At 54.1% G+C, this 23,937-nt stretch overlaps 4 protein-coding genes and 2 long non-coding RNA genes across 13 annotated transcripts in view; 3 read left to right on the forward strand and 3 right to left on the reverse strand.

Annotated features, from left to right (window-relative positions):
- LOC115279946 (izumo sperm-egg fusion protein 1-like) overlaps window positions 1-3,408 on the reverse strand; it is a 3,995-nt gene extending 587 nt beyond the window's left edge. The window contains exons 1-8 of one of the 2 annotated variants that reach the window (XM_029924448.1): window positions 3,314-3,408; window positions 2,324-2,852; window positions 1,855-1,929; window positions 1,384-1,470; window positions 1,104-1,124; window positions 673-753; window positions 415-515; window positions 1-181 (exon numbers count right to left, since the gene is read on the reverse strand). The exon at window positions 1-181 is cut by the window's left edge and continues 166 nt beyond it. In XM_029924448.1, the coding sequence (XP_029780308.1) occupies window positions 1-181; window positions 415-515; window positions 673-753; window positions 1,104-1,124; window positions 1,384-1,470; window positions 1,855-1,929; window positions 2,324-2,558 (781 nt within the window). In that variant the 5' untranslated portion in view covers window positions 2,559-2,852; window positions 3,314-3,408. Of the gene's footprint in view, window positions 182-414; window positions 516-672; window positions 754-1,103; window positions 1,125-1,383; window positions 1,471-1,854; window positions 1,930-2,323; window positions 3,004-3,313 lie in introns of those variants that run through there. The other variant, XM_029924447.1, reaches the window with a different exon arrangement.
- LOC115279953 overlaps window positions 1-4,297 on the forward strand; it is a 5,388-nt gene extending 1,091 nt beyond the window's left edge. For both annotated transcript variants that reach the window (XR_003903594.1, XR_003903595.1), the window contains exon 3: window positions 4,259-4,297. This is a non-coding gene — a long non-coding RNA (uncharacterized LOC115279953). The remainder of the gene's footprint in view (window positions 1-4,258) is intronic.
- On the reverse strand, window positions 3,685-7,564 carry LOC115279949 (izumo sperm-egg fusion protein 1-like). 4 transcript variants are annotated; one of them, XM_029924451.1, is made up of 9 exons: window positions 6,887-7,564; window positions 6,417-6,491; window positions 5,984-6,070; window positions 5,701-5,721; window positions 5,267-5,347; window positions 4,971-5,071; window positions 4,566-4,719; window positions 4,143-4,264; window positions 3,685-3,804 (listed from the first exon to the last, which is right to left on the reverse strand). In XM_029924451.1, the coding sequence occupies exons 1-9, from the start codon at window positions 7,119-7,121 to the stop codon at window positions 3,733-3,735; spliced, it is 948 nt and encodes a 315-aa protein (XP_029780311.1). In that variant the 5' UTR covers window positions 7,122-7,564; the 3' UTR covers window positions 3,685-3,732. The 4 variants fall into 4 exon arrangements, with proteins under 4 accessions (XP_029780311.1, XP_029780310.1, XP_029780309.1 ...); XM_029924450.1 differs by having other exon boundaries at window positions 3,685-3,883; XM_029924449.1 differs by having other exon boundaries at window positions 3,685-3,883; window positions 4,090-4,264.
- LOC115279952 lies at window positions 6,038-10,713 on the forward strand. 2 transcript variants are annotated; one of them, XR_003903592.1, is made up of 3 exons: window positions 6,038-6,130; window positions 9,269-9,632; window positions 9,743-10,713. It is a non-coding gene; the product is annotated as an uncharacterized LOC115279952 (long non-coding RNA). The 2 variants fall into 2 exon arrangements; XR_003903593.1 differs by lacking the exon at window positions 6,038-6,130 and adding an exon at window positions 6,337-6,436.
- Window positions 9,559-12,195, reverse strand: FUT1 (fucosyltransferase 1 (H blood group)). The gene is made up of 2 exons (XM_029924446.1): window positions 11,900-12,195; window positions 9,559-11,278 (listed from the first exon to the last, which is right to left on the reverse strand). Exon 2 carries the CDS (start codon window positions 11,115-11,117, stop codon window positions 9,873-9,875), a length of 1,245 nt encoding a protein of 414 aa, XP_029780306.1. The 5' UTR covers window positions 11,118-11,278; window positions 11,900-12,195; the 3' UTR covers window positions 9,559-9,872.
- On the forward strand, window positions 11,469-15,058 carry FGF21 (fibroblast growth factor 21). 2 transcript variants are annotated; one of them, XM_029924456.1, is made up of 4 exons: window positions 11,469-11,750; window positions 13,442-13,829; window positions 13,950-14,053; window positions 14,680-15,058. In XM_029924456.1, exons 2-4 carry the CDS (start codon window positions 13,592-13,594, stop codon window positions 14,968-14,970), a joined length of 633 nt encoding a protein of 210 aa, XP_029780316.1. In that variant the 5' UTR covers window positions 11,469-11,750; window positions 13,442-13,591; the 3' UTR covers window positions 14,971-15,058. The 2 variants fall into 2 exon arrangements, with proteins under 2 accessions (XP_029780316.1, XP_029780315.1); XM_029924455.1 differs by lacking the exon at window positions 11,469-11,750 and having other exon boundaries at window positions 11,796-13,829.
- Window positions 15,059-23,937: the final 8,879 nt, after the last annotated feature.

Raw genomic sequence — 23,937 nt, forward strand, 5'->3', positions numbered from 1 at the left:
CCCTTCTGTCGACTCCCCAGCACTGACCTGTGACTTGAAAATGGATGATCGTGGCCGGGCCGGATCGCACAGTGCCCAACTCGCATCGATAGTTACCTGCGTCCTCTGGCCCCACCAGGGGCTTGGTCAGGGTGGGCCGTCTCCCACTGTACACCAAGGTCTCAGAATTGCTCCCCCAAACCTAGACCCAAGCTCAAGGGGTCACAGAAGCCTGGGAAATTGGGGGCTTGGCATCACGGGACCTCAGTGGGCGGGTATGGGAATTTAGGGTATACTGGAAATGGCACAGGGTCCCCGGGGATCAGTAGAAGTCAAATCTGGTAGGTCATGGGTCATAGGGATTCTGGAACAAGTCTGAATACACGGGACGGGTGTTCATAGAACCCTAGTGGACTTGGGGGTGACGGGCCCCACCCTGTAAAAACTGTAATTGGTCAGGCCTTGAGAAAATTTATGCCAGTTGAGCTCACAGTCCAGAATCATGTCTTCCTTCTCATGGACGTTGACTTGGCGCACTGGGGACAGGGGGTTACAGTGGGGTACTCCTTCACGGTTCCTGGGCCCTCTCTCCAGTTCCACCCACCTTGTCTAGGCCCCCCTTTTCTGGTAGGCCACCTCCAGTCTCCCTCCACCCCTCTTGAGCCAACCCCTCCAGCTGGCCCCAGTTCTCACCCCCACAATCTCTGGACTTCCTACAAACGTGAAGCTGCTTTTGACAGTTACTGCACCAGATCAGAAGCTGCAACATTGTACCTGAAGGGGCAGGATCATGGCTGTATTCGCCCTGAGCGAAGAAACTACACGGAGAGGGCAGGGGCAGGGTCTGGGGTGGAGTCAGGTGCCTAAACCCTAGAGATCAGCCCAAGGGGCGGGGCTGGAAGGCAGTCCTGCAGGAAATGGGACCTAACCAGGCACAGTAAAGAGCATGAATAGAATAGGCCCTGTCGCCCAGTAAGTCCGCGGTGCCAGAGGACAACTAGGGACCAGGAACCTCTCAGACTGGGAAATGAAGAACCATGGAGACCCAAAGCAGGAGGAGAAAGGCTGGGTATTCGCGGCTCAAATTTGAGGGTTAAAGACCAGCTCCCATAATCCAGACTCACCACATTTGTTGGGACAAAAACCTGCCTCAGAAAAAAGAAAAGGGAATAATCATCAGATTCCTAAGTTAAAGAAGATGAGAGCAATGGTGGGGTGGAGGAATAGGTTGGGGTTTGCGCTCTTGGGTTGGATGAAGGAAGGACCCGCATCTCTGGGTCCAAGGGAGGACCGGGTTGGGACAGGTGAGAGTTTGGATATAGAAATCAGGGGCCCGGGGACAGAGACCCTGGGACTGTTGGAGGAAGGGGCTGTGGTCCCTGATGGACTCCCGTCTTCACTTACCCTCTCTTTGGAACCTAGTAACGTAGCCCCGAAAGGCTGCCTTTTCCAGAGTCAACATCCAGGAGAACTCCTTCACGAAAGTGTCATCTGGGAAGGAGCAGGGTGACACGGAGTGCTTCCCCGTCCCCCACCCACCCCAGGAGTGAGGTACAGGAAGTTTGCCTCTGTCTGAAGAGCTGAGCATTTCGCACTGGGGTCTTCTCAGGGAGAGACAATGAATTGAATGACCACTTAACAATGCTGGCGACTGAGCTAAGCGACAGCGAGTGTGCAGGCACTGTTATGATCCATTTCAGAGGCGACAAACCTGGGAAATCCCTCCGTCAAGGCTGCACACGGCTTAGGGGATGATGGGGCCGGAATTTGAACCAAGGCAGTTTGGCTCCAGAGCCACTACCAGACGCGTCCTTACCAAAAATGATTTCTATGAAAGATTCAGGGGCCCTTCCCCTGGCCCCTGTATGAATTTACCTGCTATATCACTGTTTCTGATAAGTCTCATGCTCCTCAGAAAACTCAAGACAGCCATGTGCATTGTGGCCTCATCTGGAGGGGTATTGGGGATGTGGGGAGGGGAGATAGAACCTCAGATTACAAGCCTTACAGTCTCATTGGCTCAGCTAGTGTTAAAAACTACAACCAATATGGCAAGGATGGGCCTTAAAGGGATTGATTGCTCACCCTTTACCTTCTGGGAGTTGTAGTTTTTTACATAAAATTCCAGGGTAAGGGGTAGGGGAACGTGTGTTAGGCCTGGGGAAGGCCTGGAATCTGCAGCCCAGCCTTCTCCATTCAGGAACCCAGTACACTCTCCCTCCAGCCCTACCCTCCTTCCGCCCTGCCCCCTCCCACAGCAATCCTACAACCCTGACCTCTGCTTTCCCACGACCCTGGATTCCCATACTCGACTCTGGATTCCCAAACTCTACCCTGCCCTCACCAATAACCCCCATAAAGACATCCTCTAAGTCTGGCAGGTCCCGGAAATTCTCCATGGTTTGTGTTATCATTTCCATCACTTCTCTGTGACGCTCGGGGGCAAGATGGGTAGGCAGGTACTCCTTATCCAGGGAGTCCAGCGCGGCCAGGACCCTCCGATCACATATGACGCAGCTCCGGGCAGACCGCAGGCAGCCGGCTAGCGCCCCCACCAGGAGGGCTAGTTGGGGACCCATTGCCGCCAGGGCGCTCAGCCCGCCCAGGACCCCAGGAAGCGTCCAAACACCCCACACCGAGGAGGCGATCGCTAAGGGGAAAGAAGCGCTTCCCCGAGACTAAGAGCCCCCCAATTTGCAGGGCTCCCACTTCTCAGTTGGGAAACGGAGGACTCCGGAGTCCAGATGCACCCTAACGAGCCGCTGCCCGACCTTGACGTTGAATGTTGTGCCCTGGAATACTAGGGGGTCGCTGAAGGGCCGAATCCACGCTGAGGGCGTTTAGAGGGGCCGGGCGGGTCACGTTCTCCCACCCTGTTTGCCAGGACAAAATTGAGGATGTTGTGGAGCGAGGCGGAGGTTGGCCACGTGATGTGGAGAGCGTTGTGAGTGGGGTCAGACTCTACAATCGCTCCGATCGACAAGGGATTTCCACAGCCTGCCTCTTCCACCTTCCTGCTTGGGCTCCCGGCCTCCATAGAGACACTCCCAGGAGCTTCCTTGGCCCCGCCCACAAACCCAGTTCTGAGCCTGGATTGGACCGTAACAAAGGGAGGCTCCGCCTATGGTTCCAGGATAAGGCAGACCGCCCTCTCTTGGACTGGAACTTTCATCCGTCCTCGAATATGAGGCCCTTGGGGGGTCGGGTTGGCCGAGGAGGCGGGGTGCAGACTAATGAGTCTGGGTGGAGGAGAAGGAAGGGAGCCTACCTCCTGGGTGCTAGCTCTTGGTTCTCAGGGAGGAAGGGTGTGGACCCCCGGGGCCCCGGTTTTTACCTGGCTTCAGGTCCCAACAGCACCCGGGGCCCTGGCTCCGTTGATCCCGGTTGGTTCTTGACCCCGCTATTCCTGTCAGCCTTTGCCTCTACCCCGGCTCCCAGCAGTGGCTGGAGAAGAGGAAAGGGCCAGAGGAACCTACTAGAATTGTGGCATTGGGGCATCCTGTGAGGGTAAGGGCCTGGGGTGGGGATCTGGATGGGGCTGGCCCTTCCCCACTCCTGATTCAGGAATGACATCTCAGCCAGGGAGGCCCTGCCACGACCAAGGGACCCGGGTTCCCAGTCTCTCCCAGGACAAGAGACCAGCCTCAGACCTCTCCTCTCAGGAAACCAAAGGTGAGGATCAGAGTGGAGCAAATGAGTCTGATATTTAGACAACCAGATAAATCTTTATTTGTGACTTGGTACCGTGGCCTCTTACATCGGTTCCTTCGGATCCTGGCTCTGTAACAGCGGGCTCTGGGACATCCGACTCTCTGAAACCGCGTCCTGTGGGACAGATGCCTCGTTCGTGAGGAACCAGGACTTTATGGAATCCATCACCTTCCCAGGCAGAGAGCAAAGTACGCTGGGGGACGGTGAGGTGCAAATAGCGGAACCAGATTAGGTCCTGAGGGCTAGCCCTCCCTGCCTCCCGCTATTTGATCTTATTCTAGCGATGATAATCCCTACAGGGCTTCCTAAACCCCACCCCTTAAAGGATCCTCTCCTGCGTTGGGAAGTTGGAGAGCCCGCCCCTCTCTCCAAGTCCTGCCTTCTTCAGTGGCGGCTCACGCGGTGACAATGCAGATGATCAGAAACACACAACCCCAGATCAGCAGTCCTACCAGACGGCCTCTCAGCAAGTTCTCGGGCTGCGGGTACTCTGAGGGCAGGGGGCTTGGGGACAGCTGCTCCTCGGTTTCAAAATTTGATGACGGTATCTCCTCAATGATTCTCTGAGGCAACACTGATAGAAGGCGAAAGAAAGAGCAGTCCTGGGGGGGAGGGGGAGCACCAAGGTCCCCTGTGGCCCAGGCAAGCTCTCTCCTCTCTAACCTTCCCCAAGAGCCAGACCTTCCAGGAGATAATCATGAGCTGAACTACCTGAAGCCCACCAATGCCAACGGGGAGGGTGGCCACATCCCTGTGACCCAAAACCACACCCCGACAGGAAGTTTTGCCCTGCAGGCCATGCCCCAAGCTGACTGCCCGCCCCCGCAACGCCAGGACCATGAATCCAACACTTCCGTGGACTCCCCAGCACTGACCTGTGACTTGAAAATGGATGATCGTGGCCGGGCCGGATCGCACCGTGCCCAGCTCGCAGCGGTAGGTACCTGCGTCCTCTGGACTCACCAGGAGCTTGGTCAGGGTGGGCTGTTTTCCCTCGTACACCAAGGTCTCAGAATTGCTCCCCCAAACCTAGACCCAAGCTCAAGGGGTCACAGAGGCCTTGGGAAGTCAGGGTTTGGGGTGGTACAGTGTGAGGGCATCACGGGACCTCAGTGGGGAGATGGAGTCCCAGGTATACTAGTCAGGGCATAGGGTCCCCGAGGATTAGTAGAAGTCCAGCCTGGCAGGTCATGGGTCATAGGGATTGTGGGAACAAGCTTGTGGATACAGGGATCGGCACTCACACAAGCCTAATGGACCTGGGTGTGAAGGGGCCCCACCCTGTAAAAGCTGTAATTGGTCAGGCCTTCAGATAATTTATGCCAGTTGAGCTCACAGTCCAAGATCATGTCTTCCTTCTCATGGACGTTGACGTGTCGCACTGGGGACAGGACATTACAATGGGATGCTTCTCGGTTCTCCTTCAGCTCCCTCACACTTGGTCTTGGCCCTCCTTTTCTGGTGAGCCGGCTCCAGTCTCCACCCCCTCTAGACCAGGACTCTCCTCTGGCTCCGCCCCTCCTGCGCCAATCCCTCCCCCCCACCCCCTCCCTCCCCGTGGCCCCAGACCTCTCACCCCCGCAATCATAGGGCTTTCGACAAACGTGAAGCTCCTTTTTACAGTTACTGCACCAGATCAGAGGCTGCAACATCGTACCTGAAGGGGCAGGATCAAGGCTGTATTTATCCTGACAGAGAAAACTAAAAAGAAAGGGCAGGATCAAGGGCTGTGGCGGGGTCAGGCGCCTAATGCCTAGGAGGTCAGCCTAATTGGCAGGGCTAGAAGGCAGTCGTACAGGTAAAGGGATCTAACCAGGCTCAGTAAAGAGCGCACATAGACTATGACCCGCTGTCCAGTAAGTCTGCAGTGCAGAAGGACTACTGGGGACCAGGGCCTCTCAGACGTGGGGAATGAAGATCGATCTAGACCCAAAGCAGGAGGAGAAAGACTGGCCATTAACCAGGGCGAGAAGGAGGTATAGAAAACCGGCTCCCATAATCTGGACTCACCACATTTGTTGGGACAAAAAGCTGCCTCAGAAGAAAGAAAGAAAAAAAAATGATCAGATTTCTAAGCTAAAGAAGAAGAGAGAGGGGGTGAAGGAATAGGTGGGGGTTTGGGCTCTTGGAGTTGAGGGAGGAAGGACCCGGATGTTTGGATCTCTGGGTCCAAGGGAGGACTGGGTCTGGAGAGGTGAGGGGCTGGACATAGAGACGCAGGGGGCTGGGGACAGAGACCCTGACTGTTGGAGGAAGGGGCTGTGGTCCCTGATGGACTCCCGTCTTCCCTCACCCTCTCTTTGGAACCGAGCAACGTTGCGCTGAAAGGCTGCCTTTTCCAGAGTCAACATCCAGGAGAACTCTTTCACGAAAGTGTCATCTGAGAAGGAGCAGGATGACACGGAGTGCTTCCTCGTCCCCCACCCACCCCAGGAGTGAGGTACAGGAAGTTTGCCTCTGTCTGGGGAGCCTTGCATTCCATGTTGGGAACTTCTCAGGGAGGGACAATGAAGTTGAATGACCACTTAACAATGCCGGCCACCGAGCTAAGCAATGGCCTGGGTGCAGGCGCTATTATGACCCAGTTTGGAGGTGACAAACCTGGGAAATCCCTCCCTCAAGAGCACACAGCTAGGGGATGACCGGGCCAGAATTTGAACCTAAGTAGGTTGGCTCCAGAGCCAAAAGATTCTGGAGCCCTCTCCCTGGCCCATCTGTGCATTTACCTGCGATGCCACTGTTTGTGGTAAGTCTCACACTCCTCAGAAAACCCAACACAGATGTTTCCATTGTGGCCTCATCTGGAGGGACACACAGGGGATGCGGAGAGGGGGGACAGAACCTCGGATTTCAAACGTTTTGGACTCATTGCCTCAGCTAGTGTTAAAAACTACAATACCCATGTGGCTACTGGGAAAGGCTAGGGCTGTAAAGGATTCACCGCCTGTTGCCTTCTGGGAGTTGTAGTCTTTTACACAGAATTGCAGGGTAAGGGGTATGAGCCCACAGGATTTCCTAGCCCTGGGGAGGCCTGGAATCTGCATCCCAGCCTTCTCCATCAGGAACCCAGTAGACTCTGGCATCAGCCCTTCCCTCCCTCCCACTCTCCCACCCCGTCACCCCGCCCCTAGCAATCCTAGCCCCAGACTGCTCCTTACTCAGGACCCGGGGTTCCCACGCTCTACCCTGCCCTCACCGATAACCCCCATAAAAGTATCTTCTGAATATGGCAGGTCCCAGAAATTCCTCACGGTGTGTCTTATCGTTTCCATCACTTCTTTGTGACGCTCGGGCGCCATGTGGGTAGGCAGGTATTCTTTATCCAAAGAGTCCAGCGCCTCTACGACCCTCTGATCACACATGAGACAGCCCCGGGCAGGAAGCAGGCAGCCGGCTAGCGCCCCCACCAGGAGGGCTACTTGAGGACCCATTGTCGCCAGAGCGCTCAATCCGCCTAGAACCCCGGGATAGGGTCCTCCCACCCCGCACGGAGGAGGCGATCTCTAAGGGGAAAGAAACCGTTCCCCGAGTCTAAGGGGAATTTGCAGGGCCCCCACTTCTCGGTTAGGAAACCGAGGAGTCCTGAGTCCCGGTGCGCCCTAAACAGCGGCTGCCTGACCTTGACGTTGAATGTTGTACCCTGGAATACTAGGATACGCTGAAGGGTCGAATCCAGGCTGAGGGCTTTTGGAGGGGACGAGCAGGTCACGTTTTTCCAATCTATTTTCCAAGGATCCTGAAATTAAGGATGTTGTTGGAGCGAGGCTGAGGTTGGTCACGTGATGTGGAGAGCTTTATGCCCGGCCTCAGAGTCCCCGTTCGCCCCGGTCTATAAGGCATTCCCTTCTAGCTTCCTTCTTGGGGGCCCGACTTCCCTGGAGATACTCCTTGGGAGTTTCGTTGGCCCCGCCCATAAGCCCAACCCTGATTGGACGGCAACAAAGGGAGGCCCCGCCTATGGTTCCAGGACATCGCAGAGTAGGCCGCCTTCTCAGAATAGAATTTATATCTCGTCAGTTCTGGCTTCCAAAGCCAAAGACATCTGGCCTTCAGCCTTCTCAGGCCCCTGCGTTTCTGGGCCCAGGCTTCCCGCTAGATGCCTAGGCTATTTTGGAATCTTTGGCGGCAAGCCACCAAATTGGGAAGTGGCGCTTTCTAACCCCAGGACTACGACTCCCAGGAGGCCCTGGGGTGTCTCCCAAACGGATAACCCCAGCCAGCCCCACGGCTAAGTGGGAGGTTTAGGTCCAGAGTTACACACCATACTCACTCCCTCCTCCTCTCTCCTTCCCTAGCCTGGGGGGCTTGATGCCAAGGCTCCAGAGGAAAGAGGCCTAGAACCAATCCTGAGAACCTAGGGCTCAGAGCTAGGGGCCCTGGAAAGTCTCTCCTTTTCTACATCACTGAATCAGACCACCATAAAAACAGGCTCCACGACTCACACAAGCTTGAAAACAAGAGGCTGCCAGATCTGAGATCCGACAATACTCCTAGACATGAGCAGTTCTGGATTTTCCCTCCTACACACACACACACACACACACACACACACACACACACACACACCTCCAAAAAACCCGCAGAGACAGGAGTTGGTGAGGTGGACTTTTAATTCCACGTCCCTCTCTCCCACCTGTGGCCACTGAATAGGGAATGACCCCTCAAAGCTCCCTGAGAAGACTAACGAAGGGGCTTGCATTCTTCTGGGTAGACAGGGTAATAAAGCTAACTACCTCCATCCCCCTCAAATAGCATCAATTCTTTTTTTTTTTAATGTTTATTTGAGAGAGAGAAATTGAGCAGGGGAGGAGCAGAGAGAGAAAGACACACACACAGAATGTGAAGCAGGCGCCAGGCTCTGAGCTGCCACCCGGGGCTCGAACTCACAAAGTGTGAGATCACGACCTGAGCCAGAGTCAGAGGCTTAACTGACTGAGCCACCCAGGCACCTGCAGTCTTTCAAGCCCGAGCCCGGTGGAGTGGTTCTGTGAATCAGAGGAAGACCAGGGGTGGGGAGGGCCACCATACCTGTAGCTTTCTGCAAGCCCAAAGGAAACATTTATGACATGTGTGCTAGCTGAATTCCAGAAAATCGATCCTGTTATTCCCAACAGCCCAGCTGCAAAGGAGGAAATTTTCTTAATTGGGAAAGGTAACCTTAACTCAGAGCCAACTTGTAAAGTGCTTGTCTGTGGCAGTTTTTGACAAAAAAAAAAAAAAATCCATAGGTTTCTGGAAGGCTTTGCCTCATGAGCTCTTGCATTCAGCATCCATAGCTCTCTCCCACCTGTGGAGGTAAAGTCCCAGGTTTTACCCCCTCTGCTCAAAATAGTCTTTGGGGGGCACCTGGGTGGCTCAGTTGGTTAAATGCCTGTCTCAGGTCATGATCTCGCGGATCGTGAGTTCGAGCCCTATGTCCGGGCTCTGTGCTGACAGCTGGTAGCCTGAAGCCTGGTAGGAGTCTGTGTCTCCCTCTCTCTGTCCCTCCCCAGCTCACGCTTTGTCTTTCTCTTTCTCAAAAAAAATTTTTGTTTAATTTCAGAAGAGTCTTTGTCTTTTTTTTCTTTTTCCTCCCCAGGGGCTGAGAGGTTGGACAGACTTCCCACCTGTCCACAGGACCGATACATTGTGTTCTGCCGATCTTTCTGGCAGTGGCTGCGGGCTTGAGGTTCTGATTGTACCTTCCTGAGGCTGTCTGGAAATCCAGAACCTCACTCCCTCTGGAGGAGCTCTGTGGGATTTCTTCACCGGGTGGAGACCTGGCCCTCTCTGGAAACACTCCACAAATAGCAGGGGAATCAATGAGTGTTTGCAGCACTTTCAGCCCTGAGGATTGAACTTCTGTTCTAGAAAAGACCAGAGGCAACATTAGAAGGAGGGAGCTCCCTGTTGTTGGGGTGCAACCATCCAGAAGGACCCTGGACACGTGCTGGGAAGAACAGGTAAGGCATTGCCTTCCAGAGCTGACCTAAGCCTCTCTGGACATGGCCAGGCAGCCGGAAAAGATCTAGAAGGTCCAGGCAGTTACAAGAAACTGTCCTTTTTCTCAAAGTCTAGCCACCTAGAATTACCCCAGAAATGGGTGCCCGCCTGCTACAGGGCCATGACCTTCTCCAGAAGCTGCTAGGCCTCCGGAGACGCAGAATGCCGGCCCGCGCTATTCCAGACAAGCGTCAGGCTGCTCAAGGCCAGGCCAGTGACTGGAGGGGAGACAAGTCTGCATTAATCCCCACCCACTCGGGCAAGAAGGCGGCCTCGGGCCTAAAGATCTTCAGGAAGTTGGAGTCAGGCAGGGTGAAGTTGGCCAGGTAGACGGTGTCCCCACCGGTCAGGTAGGCGGCCCAGAAGCCAAAGGTGCCAATGGTCATGATGGTGTGGTTGCACTGTGTGAGCAGGGCGAAGTCCCTCCCCGGTGAGCCCTCTTGCCCGTCGCCAGCAAAAATCACATCCCCGTGGGAGGTGTCCATATTTTTCCGGCACCACTCCATGCCATTGCTGGTGACCACAAAGATGGGGTCTTCGTGCCGTGCCCGGAACCAGTCCATGGCCTGCTGGAGGTAAGCGCGATCGCCGACCACCCCCTTCCAGCGCTGGGGCATCACCTGTAGGTAGTCCCCGCGGCGCACGTGGACACCCACAAAGGTGCGCGGGCGGCGCCCGGTGCGGCCCAGGCGGAGCCGACTCAGCACACCCTGGGCCTCCCGCCGAAGGTGGTCGTGCAGGGTGAATTCCCTGCGGACCTGTTCCCGGAGATGGTGGAAGAAGGTCCAGGAGCAGGGGAAGCCGGTGAGCTTCAGCAAGGGGTCCTCCAAGTGGGCATACTCCTGTGACATCCAGTCGTGCAGCTCCAACTCCCGCCAGGGCGTGTGGCTGTCCACGTCGGGCGCCAGCACGGGCAGGGTGATGCGGAACACGGGGGCGAGGGCAGTGTGCATGGAGGGCAGGATGAAGGCCCGGCGCCCGTTGAGCTGGGCCAGGGCCAGGAGCGTGGCGTACTGCCCCATCTGGTTACCGAACCGGCCATCTGGGTGGATGGTCCAGGTCCCCGAGAGGGACGCAGGGGGCTTGGGACAGAAAGAGGAGGTGTTGGGGGACAGGCGGAAGATGGCCACAGCGGGGGTCATCAGGCGGCGGTCTGGACACAGGCCTGTCAGGGCTAGGCCATTGTGAAACAGGTCTTGGTGACCGTGGAGGAACAGGATGGCCGAAAGGATACAGACTAGCAGGAAGGTCAGACAGAGCTGCCGTCGGCTGGGGGCCCACATGGCTGCACAGGAGGAAAAGCGAATTAGCAGGTCCTCAGAGCCGGAGGAGAAGGAAATGTCAGGGAGCAGAGGCCCGAGGGAACGAAGGGTTCGGACTCCGGGGTCCCAGGGGAAGGGGATCAGGGTCCTGGATCTGAGGGAGAGGAAGTGGGCGCTTGGCATTTCAGGGGCTGGGGCTGGGAAATGCTGACACTGCTACTTCCCAAGTTAGCAGTGGGTCTGGGATTCAGGATGTCCTCTCCGCATTCTGGAAGCTGGCTCTCCAGGCCTGTAAGTCCCACTCAAGTTGGGCACTCTTCCACCAACTTCTTTCTCAGGTGAACCTGGGGAGTAGGAGGGAAGGTGTAGACTCCACCCTCGGAGGTGAGAGGAAGAGACAGGACAGGTAGAACTTGAGAGGCTGGAGCCCAGGGCTGGATGAGGGATCTCGGTTCCTGGACGAGCAGGAGTTGGGGGTGGGGTGGAGACTCCTGGGGTCCTAAGGGGCCAGAGGTTGGGGGTGCGCCTCCTGGCACCGAAGGCCCCGATTCCTGGGTCCCAGGCATCCTCCGGTCCCACTCACCTGAGCTCCTGGTGGGTGGCGGACCCACAGTGGGCTTAGAGAGGCTGGCGCGCGCCGACCGCAAGTGCAGCCCACATCCGGCCGCCCCCGGAACCCTGGACTCCAAGATCCGAGGCCCGGCTGCCCTCCCCTCCATGCCGCCTCCCCCGACTGGCTCCAAAGCCTCGGGGAAGGAGGAAGGAGATGGGCGCGGTTCCCAGACTCGCAGTCTCCGCCCCTCCCGATCTGGGCAGGTAGGTCCGAGGCGGAGCCCCGCCCCCGCCCTGGCGCCCCAGACGCAGGGGGGAGCCCCGCCCCCTGCCCTCTCCAGACCAGGGGACCCGCTCCCGGTCCCCTCCTCCTGGGCCCCGGCCGGCGAGAGGGCTCCCCAGGGCCAGCCTACCCGGCCTCCAGCAGCCGCATCCTTCCGTGGACACGGAGGGCCAGCGCCCAGCCGCAATGCTGGACCCAGGTACTCGGGTCCATCGACTTCTCCCCTTCTCCGGAGCCTGGGCTTCCCGTCCGTCCCGAGTACCTGGATGCTCCGAGCCCCGCCACGCCCCAGCCACTGGGGAGGGCCCAGACCCCAGGCCCGGGCGGGGACGAAGATCCGCCCTCCGCCGGGTCCTCCCGGTGCGGGGAGGCAGAACCTGTTCTCCAGGCCGTTCCAGGAGCGCACGGAAACCGCCCGGCAGCAATCCCGGTCCTAGATACGGGAGCCTCCGGCCCGCAAGGGATCCCCGCGCACGCCAGGGCCCAGTGACCCCCCCATCTCCGCACTGGGCACCTACACGTCCCGCAGTCGCGGCCCCCCAGCCTCTCCTTTTGAGGAACTGTACGATCCGGGGCGCGACACCTTTCTAGAAGCGCGCGCTCCGGAGGCAGCCTCTCCCCAAGGACAAGGAGGAGAAAGCGGGAGGGAAGAGGACTTCTCATCCCAGCCTTCCCGGGAGGCTGGGGCCCCAGGTTGGGGACCCAAGGCCTCGGCTCCGCGGTCCACCTGGAGCTGTTTCCATTGTCCGCTCGTCACCGCGTGTGGCCTGGAGCGTGCGACCGTTATCCTTCAACAAATCAGAGCTCAAGACCCAGGAATCCGACTTCACTCTCCTGAGAGTTGACTTTGACGGATGTCTGCAGACCCAAATCCCTCCTTCTTTAGACCCAGGATTTCCAGCCCCAGCCCCCTCCTCTTGGGGGAGAAGTTCAGACCTCCGCACTGGAGGGTGTCTGGTCGCTGGGCCCATAGTTACCAGGAAACCGTCCACCCCCGCATTCCCTTTGGGCTCTTGTCTCTCACTTGCCCCGCGGCTGAGTCAGACTCTCACCTGCCCTCCGCCCTGCCCCAGGCTCTTTTGAGAACATCTTTTTGGGCCTGAGGCAGCTTCTCCGGTGCAAAAGGTCCTGAGATTGCATCAGGGAGCAGAGGGAGGCTGGGACATTTGTGTGCCAGAGGCACCTCTGGGCTGGGGGTGGTGGGGTCGAGGTGAGAGGCTTTCAGGCCAGGATGCCTGTGTCCCTGGTCACGGGGCATTTGCTGCTTTCCTGAAGATCAAGGAACGTCCATCAGTGTGTGTGATTCCCCCCACCCACCTACACCCACAGAAATTCAGGCCAGATGCAGCGATTTCGGCTTATGGGGCACAATCTGCATCCATCAGCCAGGGGGGCAGTTTTCCAGGCCCCCAGCCCCTTTCACCCAAGTGCCAGTTCATTAGATCCCGGTCACCCTGATCCCTCAGACTCAGGAGTCCAGGCCCCCAGTGGGAAGGACCCCCCCTGATTGCATCATCCGGTTCAGGCTGACCTGTCCACGGTGGAATCCTGGCTCTTGCCAAGTGGGTCAGATAGCATGGGTCAGGTGTGAGGAAGGTGACTGGGCGGGTCTGTCTGGATATAAATTTTGGAGCGCCTGCATCCGTTCTAAGAGACTGCGGTGTTCGGTCAGCTGGGAATCCGCCTCCACGAGGACCCAGGCGTTGAGGCTCACTAAGGAGCGATCTGGGAATCCAGACAACCAGGATCTGAGACAGAATCCAGGCCATTCAGCTCTTCAAGCCTCAGACCCCGGATCTCGCCTGAGTTTAGTGAGCCAGTGATGGGCTGGGACGAGGCCAGGTCCCAGCTCCTGGGACTGTGGGTCCTGGTGATGCTGGCTGTTCTTTTGCTGGAAGCCTGCCAAGCACACCCTATCCCTGACTCCAGCCCCCTCCTCCAATTCGGGGGCCAAGTTCGGCAGCAGTTCCTCTACACGGACGACGCCCAGGAGACAGAGGCCCACCTGGAGATCAGGGGTGATGGCACAGTGGTGGGGACTGCCCGCCAGAGCCCTGAAAGTGAGTGCAGAGCCAGGGCCCGGTCTGAGGGAGGAGGGGCTGGGGGCCTGGACCCCTGGATCTAGGAGACAGGGGGCTGGGCGGAGGTCCTCTGAGCCCCTGACCACTGTCTCCTCTCAGGCCTCTTGGAGCTGAAAGCCCTAAAGCCGGGGGTAATTCAAATCTTGGGAGTCAAAACCTCTAGGTTCCTGTGCCAGGGCCCTGACGGGACGCTCTACGGATCGGTGAGTTTCTGGGGTCCCCTCCCCACTCTTCGTGCTCCCTCCTTCCTCATATCACCTTCACCATCCGGGGCTTCCCCTTCTCACACCTTTGGCCTGAGACAGGCCTGGTTCTATGCTCTCTGCACGCCCTCTCCACCTCCCCTGCATGCGGGAGCTGACCTCATATTTGTGTGCAAGCCGAAACAGGCTCAGGCAGGCACCCGCCAGCTCTGAGTCACGAGGCTTGTGAAAGATAGAGTGGCCTGGGAGGCTGAGTGCTGTGACCTGTGACCCCTGCTGGCCACATGGCCTCCTACATGCCTGCTTCATGCTGGGCACAGGGTTGCTCAGAGAACCCGTGACCCTTGGATGGAAGCCAGATGCGGCTGTTCGGACTCAGAGAGCCTTGTTTGGCCCCTGGGCTGGAATACGGGTCTCTGTGAAGTGAGGAGAGGGAGGTGGGCCTTGCAGGGCTGCTCAGGGGTAAAGGGGGAGACAGCTTCTGTTTTGGAGCCCTGGAGGAGGGGCTTGGGGGCCCGGACTCCAGGGTCTGAGGGAGGAGGGGCTGGGGGCCCGCACTCCAGGGTCCCGCAGCAGGAAGGTGTAGAGGAATCCCGTATCCCTGATGTCCACTCCTGTCCCCTCAGCTCCGCTTTGATCCCGAAGCCTGCAGCTTCCGGGAAGAGCTCCTGGAGGACGGATACAACATCTACCACTCCGAGACCCTTGGACTCCCACTTCGCCTGGCCCCCAACAACTCCCCATCCCGGGACTCGGCCCCCTGGGGACCTGCCCGCTTCCTGCCCCTGCCAGGCCTGCTTCCGGCACCCCCAGAGCCTCAAGGGATCCAGGCCCCTGAGCCCCCCGATGTGGGCTCCTCGGACCCTCTGAGCATGGTGGGGCCTTCACAGAGCCGAAGCCCCAGCTACACGTCCTGAAGCCACAGGCCATTTATTTATTGGGTTGTTTGTTATTTATCTTATTTATTTTTTTTATTTTTCTTACTTGGGGTAATAAAGAGTCTGAGAGGAGGATCAGAGTGAGCATGTGTGTGTGTTTGAACGAGGAGATGGGATCTGCTTCCTGGTCTCTCATTGATCCCAAGGCCCCATGCACCCGTTGACAGGAGGCCGTGGGAAGGTGCCAGCCTCCCCCTGGGCCTCAGTTTTCTGCTCTGTTAGGTGCCCCAGGGACTCGACTATCCCTGCCCTTTGATGAGAGAAGGCTTGGTAACCTCCCATCACCCCCAGCTTGTGCTGTGGAACTTTTTTTCTGAACTACCTCAATCACAGGGAGGGGACATTGAAAACGACAGCGCTGCAGACCTATAGCCTCATGGGAGATGTAGTTTTCTGGGTCCACTTAACACTAGGAATGGGATGACATCTTGGTCCTCAGGGCTGGGGCAAGGACTCTTAGATCCTAGGGGTGTCATTGGTGCTAGATGGGACTCGGGTCCTGAGGGATCAGAAAGCTGGACATCTGGACACCTGGGTCCCAGAAAATGGTAAGAAGAACCCGGAACCCTGTTCTGAGGGCAGAACTGAAGGGAGTGAAGGCTGGGCGTCCTGGTGCTCAGGAGGAAGACTTGAGGATCTGAATCCATCCATCCAGGTGCTTATGGACTTGGAGTGTAATGACTGTCAAACTACCCAGTCCCCGTGAGCGAGCCGCCCGTTCTCCCTCCCCGCGCACAATCTAGATTTCCACATCGTTCTTTGAGTGATTTCCTGGTTAGGACAGAAGGGAGAATTCTCCAGATTCATGGTCAGTGCCTGATGAATCCCTGGTGTCTGACTCACTACCACAGCATCTCGGGGATCCTGGTCTTGGGCCCTTCATTTTATTTTTTATTTTTTATTTATTTTTAAGAGAGAAAGAGCCAGTGCGAGCAGGGGAGGGTCAACCAACTGAGCCACGCAGGCGCCCCATACATTTATTTGTTTTTGAGAGACTGAGTGAGACAGAGCACAAGCAGAAGAGAGGCAGAAACAGAATCCGAAGCAGGCTCCAGGCTCTGAGCTGTCAGCACAGAGCCCAGCACAGAGCCCTACACGGGACTCGAACTCACGAACCTGTGAGATCATGACCTCAGCAGAGACCAAGAGTCAGACGCTTAACACACTGAGCCACCCAGGTGCCCCAGGATCCTTCGTTTTAATTCCAAGGTTCAAAGGAGAGGAACATCTCAGTGGAAAGGGAATGTAAGTGCAGGTCCCAGCAGGTCCCAGGAGGGACCCAGTCTCTGTATCTCAAGCAAGTGTGTTTTTCCACTAGGGTGGCACTTGGCCAGCTCAGGCAGAGACAGCGCTGTCACCAGAAGCAGAATCCAAAATGCCACAAAACTCACCGGAAAGAATCCTTCCATGGCTAGGGCTAACTTCATGTGGAGTGTAATTTCCTTCTTTGGGGGGAGTCCACGTGACTCTAGAAAGTCTCCCCACAGTGGGGTGGGGGGGGGAGCAGGAAGCAGCAGGAGGCAACTGCCCTGACCACTTCCCGCTCACCCACCTGCAAGCTGGCCACAGTCATGGAGAACAAGGACCTGGTGGACCTGGTGGGGAGGGAAGAGGTCCCGGAATGGGGGGAGGTCATAAGATACACACCCAGAGAGAAAACCAGAGAGAGTAAGTCAGAGACCCAGGAGGAGGAGGAGGAGGAGAGGGACGAACATGTGCTCAGTGGGGCGGGGGCGGTTAGTGTCAGCGATGCGGAGAGAGGGGCGGAAACCCAGGAAGAGGGAATCCAGACCGGGAGCCTACAAAACTGCTAAACAAGTAAAACAAGCAAGCTCCTCCCACCCCACCTGAGGATATTAACTTCCGATCCTGTGGTCTCTCCTTCCGGCTAGAAGCAGGGTAGTGTCAAACTCAAAGAAAGGGGTAGGGAGGTGCCTGAGTGGCTCAGTATCCAAAGCAGGCTCCAGGCTCTGTGCTGGCAGAGCCTGACCCGGGGCTTGAACCCATGGACCACAAGATCATGACCTGAGCCACAGTTGGACTCTTAACCGACTGAGTCACCCAGGCGCCCCTAAATGACCCTCTTCTTATGAGGACACAAGTCATGTCAGACTTAGGACCTGGTCTTGATCCAAGGTGACGTCATCTTAATTTGATTACATCGACAAAGACCCTATGTCCAAATAAGGCAACATTCACAGGTTCCAAGCAAACAATGACTTTCGAGGGGATTGACCTTGGTGCACACCTTTGCAGTCTGGTCTTGCTCACCTGTCAGTGCATTTAGGAGGGGTGTGGGCCAGGAGGGCTCTCCTGCACTCAGAGTTCCTACGGTTCACTCTTCGTTCTTTCCATACAGTATTGAAGAATATATGGAGCGCCAAGGGGGCTCAGTAGGTTAGGCATCTGACTTCAGCTCACGTCATGATCTCATGGTTCGTGGGTTCGGGCCCCGTGTCGGGCTCTGGGCTGACAGCTCAGAGCCTGGAGCCTGCTTCAGATTCTGTGTCTCCCTCTTTCTCTCTTCCTCCCTGCTTGCATTCTGTCTTTCTCTCTCTCTCAAAAATAAATGAAGAAGGAGAAGGAGAAGAAGAAAACCCTTCAGGGACTCCTGGCTGGCTCACTGGGAGGAGCATGTGACTCTTGATCTTGGGGTTATGGTTTGGAGCCCCACATTGGGTATAGAGAGTGCTTAAAAATAAAGTCCTTAGGGCACCTGGGTGGCTCAGTCGGTGGAGCATCTGAATTGACTCAGGTCCTGATCCTGGCTGGTGAGTTCGAGCCCCCTAATCGGCCTCCCTGCCCTCAAGGCAGAGCCCACTTCAGATCCTCTGTCTCCCTTCTCTCTCTCTGCCCCTATCCTGTTTGCAGTCTCTGTCTCAAAAATGAATAAACATTTAAAAAGCAATAACATATTTAAAACCTAATCAATCAATCAATCAAAATATAACCTGTTAGTATATCCACTTCTCCAAAATTTTGTAGCAAGCTCTACCTCTGTTTCCTCCCCTACCGGTCGGTACCCGAAGCTTTTCTCTCCTTTACCCCGAGAGTTCCTGAAAAAATCAACCTGGGTTTTCCTTACACTCATTTTCACAAGAATCGAGCTTAGTCCAACCCCTAAAAAGCAAGGATAAGTGTGAACCCTGACACAGGTGTTCATAATTGCTACAATGGCGATCAGATGATGGTATGTAAATGTATCAAATTAACGTGCTTCTGCACCTTAAATGTGTACAATATTGAACGTCAAATATGAGCAGGGGAGGGGCAGAGGGAGAGGGAGAGACAGAGAATCCCAAACAGGCCCCTCCCTGTCAGCGATTCCGGGCTCGAACCCACAAACTGTGGGATCGAAACCCAGAGTCAGATGCTTAACCGACTGAGCCACCCAGGTGCCCCATAAATTTATTTTATTTTGGAGAGAGAGCGTGCACGCACAAGCAGGGGAGGGGCAGAGAGAGAGAGGGAGAGAGAATTCCAAGCAGGCTCTGCGCTCAGCTCAGAGCCCAACACAGGGCTCCATCCCAGGACCCTGGGATCATGACCTGAGCTGAGATCAGAGACCAAGAGTCGGATGAGGGGCCCCTGGAGGGAAAGTTCCAGTCTTGCAAGTTTCCTTTTCTTCCTGTGCTGGTAGCTGGTCACTTGTATTCCAGGGGTTTACAGGCTCCATGGTCAGCTGGTTTTGTGCAAAATGTTGTTGGTGAGCTTTTGTTATCACCTACGTGCCCCACATGCATCTGCTTTGTTGTTTTGGGGGCACGAGGGTGGGGAGGGGTGCAGGACGGGCTGGGAAGGCTACGCCAGCTCTGTGCGCCTAACCGGAATCTAGTTGGGAAGGAGGAAATATTTTCCTATCGGGAGGCCTTCTGCAGAACAACCAGCCATGACTCTCTAGAAAAAGTCAAGGTTAAGAAGGACAAAGCCAGGGAGGAAATGTTCATATTAATGGACACCAGAGGCAGTTTTTTGAGCAATCCTGGTGGTGAGGAAGACACTCGATGAAATTTGAATGAGTTTAGTGCATTAGATCATAGTAATTGATCCATGGGAAAATTTTCTGATTTTGATGACTGCATTGTGGTTATTACAAAGAACATTCTGGTTCTTAGCAAATACAAATACACACTGAAGTACTTAGGGCAAAAGGGCATGGTGTCTCTAGTGTTTGCGCAAATGTTTCTGGAAATGTAAATGTATACTAATACAGAGAGATAGCGGCCAGATGATAAAGCAAGACGGGGGGAGGGGGAGAGACGGGAACAGTGAGAGTCGAGGAGCCTAGTAATGGATACATGGAGTTCTTAGCACAAGTCTCAAAACTTTTCCATTAACTTCAAAATTATATCAGGTAAAAGCTATGCCTGTGAGAAACAAAAATCCACGCTGCGGCCCCTGTTGCTATCTGGCGTCTTTCCAAATGTCCTAAATGTGTGGACGAGGGCGCCCGGGGTGGCTCAGTCGGTTGAGTGTCCAGCTTGGGCTCAGGTCATGATCTCACGTTTGTGGGTTCGAGCCCCGCGTCGGGCTCTGTGCTGACAGCTCAGAGCCTGGAGCCTGTTTCGGATTCTGTGTCTCCTTCTCTCTCTGACCTTCCCCTGCTCACACTGTCTCTCTCTCTCTCTCTCTCTCTCTCAAAAATAAATAAAACATTAAAAACAAAAATTTTTTAAATAAATAATAAATAAATAAATGTGTGAACAAGATCCAAAGAAGAGAATTCTCTCTCTCTCTCAAAACAAATAAATGAGCTTAAAAAAGAAGAAGAAAGAAAGCTTCATAGAGGTTTTCTTATTTCTGCTTGGGCTCTGGGAGGACGCAAACGACACTCTATTGGAAACTGTAGAGCCACCCCAACCAACCTCATGTGGCTTGAAGTTCAACTGGGTGGTTGAGGCTCCGACAAGCTGAGAAGTTCATGGAAGGGCCGGTGGGCTGGTGATGTCCCCTGGTCTTCTGCCAAAGCTAAGGAAATGCTTCTCGAGAGAGGCATCACCCAACTCGGATCGCACAGAGGCCGTCTTGAGTGAGCGCCTCATCCAAAGTCACGAAACACGGGAGTCAACCAGGCACATGGCCCGTCGAGTACGTTGAACAACAGGACTAGACAGACTCACCCCACTCCACCCTGCAATGACTTTCTTTTTAGATTTTATATTTAAGTTTGCTTCTTTCTTTATTTAAGGGATCTCTACACTCAACGTGGGGCTCAAACTCATGACCCTGAGATCGAGAGTCGCATGCTCTTCCGACAGAGCCAGCCCGGTGCCCCCTTTCTATTTCTACTCTTGTTGTCTGTTTCTGCTGTAATATCTGAGAAATCATTGCCAAAGCCAACGTCGTGATGCTTTCCCTGCTCTGTGTTTTCTTCTACGAGCTTTATAGTTTGGGTTGTTATGTTTAGGTCCCTGATTTAATTTGAGTTAATTTTCGCATATGGCGTCCAACTTCATTCTTTTGCATGGGGATATCCAGTGACCCCACCATCGTTTATTGAAAAGACCATGGTGAAATCTTTTAATGCCAGAAGAGCTTTCATGGATGAACACAGATATTCACCACTATTTGGAGGGTTTTTTGTAATGATTAATGAATTTTTAAGCAATCTCCATCCTTCTAAACATCCCCTGACTACGTCCACAGCTAAAAATAGCAAGCTGTGCATTTCACAATGTTAGATTTCCCCAAACATTTGAACACTGTGGGTGTAATCAATGGGCTTCCACGAGTCTGGTATCTCAGATTTTCCCCTAAATGAGTTAAGTGCCTTGAAGAGAAGACAAACATTAATGCAATCTTGATCGTATGTTTTGAAAGCCAAATATACCAGACGCTTCCAAATGCCTTAAATATCTCAATGACAGACAGATCAGAGTTCAGTGATCAGCAAATCAATCAGTTTCTTTACATGAAACTGATAAAAAACTGTCAGTGTCATGGGGCCCCTGGGTGGCTCAGTCGGTTAAGTGTCTGATTCATGATCTTGTCTCGGGTCATGATCTCATAGTTTGTGAGTTTGAACCCTGCGTTGGACTCAACGCTGATGGTGTGGAGCCTGTTTGGGGTTCAGTCTCTTCTCTCTGCCCCTCCAACATTTATGTTCTGTCTCTCTCTTTCAAAATAAATGAATAAAGCAAAGAAGAAGAAGAGGAGGAAGAGGAAGAAGAGGAAGAGGAGGAGGAGGAAGAAGAAGAAGAGGAGGAGGAGAGGGAGGAGGAGGAGGAGGAGGAGGAGGAGGAAGAGGAAGAGGAAGAGGAAGAGGAAGAGGAAGAGGAAGAGGAAGAAGAAGAAGAAGAAGAAGAAGAAGAAGAAGAAGAAGAAGAAGAAGAAGAAGAAATGTTTCACCCATCCATAAGCCAACAATTTGAGGGTTGAAGATTCAGTCCTAGGACATGAGCCCTGCTACCTTCCAAGTTAATTCCCACCAAGCCCCAATTCCACGACAGTTAGACTTTGTCACCATCACACAGATTAGATTTGGGTGACCCTGACTTATCTCCCCAGCTGTTCGCTCAGATGGCCCATCTTCGTGATGCAGCCTGAACAACACGTCCTGAGGGTCATCCTATCATCCTGGGCTGGGAGGGGAGATGACTTAGCTGCTGTTTGTTCTGGAAACTTCTCTGTTAAATGTATGGAGGTTTTCTTGTAGCTCCAAAGCTGCTGTCTCTTTAGCGTTAGTGGAAAGCTCGCCCTCCAGCGGGGTGAGCCCTGGCTGGATACTAGGAGGCTCCGCCCGCAGCCTCTCTCTCCAGCTCCCGCTGCATCCGGAGCAGCTGCACGCAGCCGCGGCTCCAAGGCCCAGCCGCTTTGGGCGTTTCCAGCGGCACAGCTTTGGCGGGAAGATTTCCAGCCCCCTCAGACCTGCTGCCACCTCCACAGAGGGCACCTTCCTGGAAGGCAGAGTGCCAGCTGCCTGGGGCACGCGCCTGACCTCTACCCTGCGAGGGCCACTCCTCCAACTTCCTGCGGGAGCCGGAGCCGCTGCCTCTACCGGGCTGGGCACCAGGCTTTCCTCTTCCAGCCTTCCCTGCACTCACGTAACGGATTCCCTGTAATACAGTCCGTGTATTTGGGCGGCACCTGGAGGAGGGGACAGACGGTTTGGCATCTGACTCTCCATCTCGGCTCAGGTCGTGTTCTCAGGTCTCATGAATTTGGGGGGTCAAGCTGACAGCGTGGAGCCTGCCTAGGATTCTCTCTCTCTCCCTCTCTCTGCCCCTCCCCTGCTTTCGCTCTAAGTAAACAAACAAGCAAACAAACAAACAAATTCCCTGTATTTAAAATACCTAAAGTGGTTTCTGTTTTCCTCAGCAGACCCAGGAACCCGGTCGGTGTCAGGTCACCTGAAAGCCTTTGGCCAATTTTGAAATTACAATGTATCTTCCTCCCTCCCTCCCTCCACCCCTCCCTCCCTTCCTTCCTTCTATCCTTCCTTCCCTTCTTAATATTTATTTAATTTATTTTGGGAGAGTGAGAGAGAGAGAGAGCGAGGAGGGGCAGAGAAAGAGAGGCAGGGGGCACCTGGGTGGCTCAGTCAGTTAAGCATCCAACTTTGGCTCAGGTCATGATCTCACAGTCCCTGGGTTCGAGCCCCACGCTGGGCTCTGTGCTGACAGCTCAGAAACCGGAGCCTGCTTCAGATTCTGTGTCTCCCTCTCTCTCTGTCCCTTCCCCACTCAGGCTCTGTTTCTGTCTCTCAAAAATAAATAAACACTAAAAAAATTTTTTTAAAGAAATGACTTAAAGAAAAAAAAAAAGAAACTAAAACAAGAGCAGCATGGACTTTTACACGGGAAGGGTCATTCCAAGAAAGCAGTGGAGCGATACTTGTCGTGACCCCAAGGAAATAAAGCGTCGTCCTAAAATTTCACATCCAGCCAAACAATAGACTGACACTGGACAACGTTTTTGAGCCGTCAGAATGCCGGCGTAGCACTCCTGTGAGCCTTCCCTAAAGGGTTTACTAGAGAGAAATGGAGACGTTTTATCAAAAAAAAAAAAAAAAAAAGAGGAATTAAGAGAGTCTGTTTACAGAAATCAAAGAGACTTTTTTACTTTTTAAATAATTATTTTATTTATTTATTTATTTTTAAGTAAACTCAACGCCCAACGTAGGGCTTGAACTCATGACTCCGAGATTAAGAGCCCTGTGCTCTGACCAGCTGAGCCAGCCGGCTGCCCCAAGATGTGCTTTTTAAAAAAAAATTTTTTTTAATTTATTTTTGAGAGAGACAGAGAGAGACAGTGTGAGCAGGGGAGGATCCGAGAGGGAGACACAGAATGGGAAGCAGGCTTCCGGCTCCGAGCTGTCAGCCCAGAGCCCAATGCGGGGCTTGAACTCGTGAACCTCAAAATCATGACCTGAGCTAAAGTCGGACGTTTAACTGACTGAGCCACCCAGGCGCCCCTACTTATTTATTTTTTTACAATGTTATTTTTTTTAAGTCATCTCTGCACCCCACGTGGGGCTCAAACTCATGGCCCTGAGATCCAGAGTCTCACGTTCCACTGCTGGAGTCCACCAGGCGTCCCTAACCCGTTTTAGAATCAGCCGGTTCTCCAAGGAACCATCAATCCTTTTAGTAGAGAATGGGAAGCAAGACGTGGGGCCCAATGTGTGTATGCACATAAAACCCATATTTACTATATATCCGTATCTATACATATCTATCTATATACATACATATATACTATCTATATGTATATAGATAGATATGTATAGATATATATACACATATATATACTATATATCCGTATCTATACATATCTATCTATATACATGGACATATATACTATATATATTTACTATATAGCATCTATATACTTATTTACTACACTATATATACATATCATATATACATATTAATGTATATATTATGTATCTATGTGTGTATATTACGTATTATACATCAATCTATACATAAAGCGTATACATAAGGT

Source organism: Suricata suricatta, chromosome 16 (genome assembly GCF_006229205.1).
Source record: "Suricata suricatta isolate VVHF042 chromosome 16, meerkat_22Aug2017_6uvM2_HiC, whole genome shotgun sequence".
NCBI classification, from domain to species: domain Eukaryota; kingdom Metazoa; phylum Chordata; class Mammalia; order Carnivora; family Herpestidae; genus Suricata; species Suricata suricatta.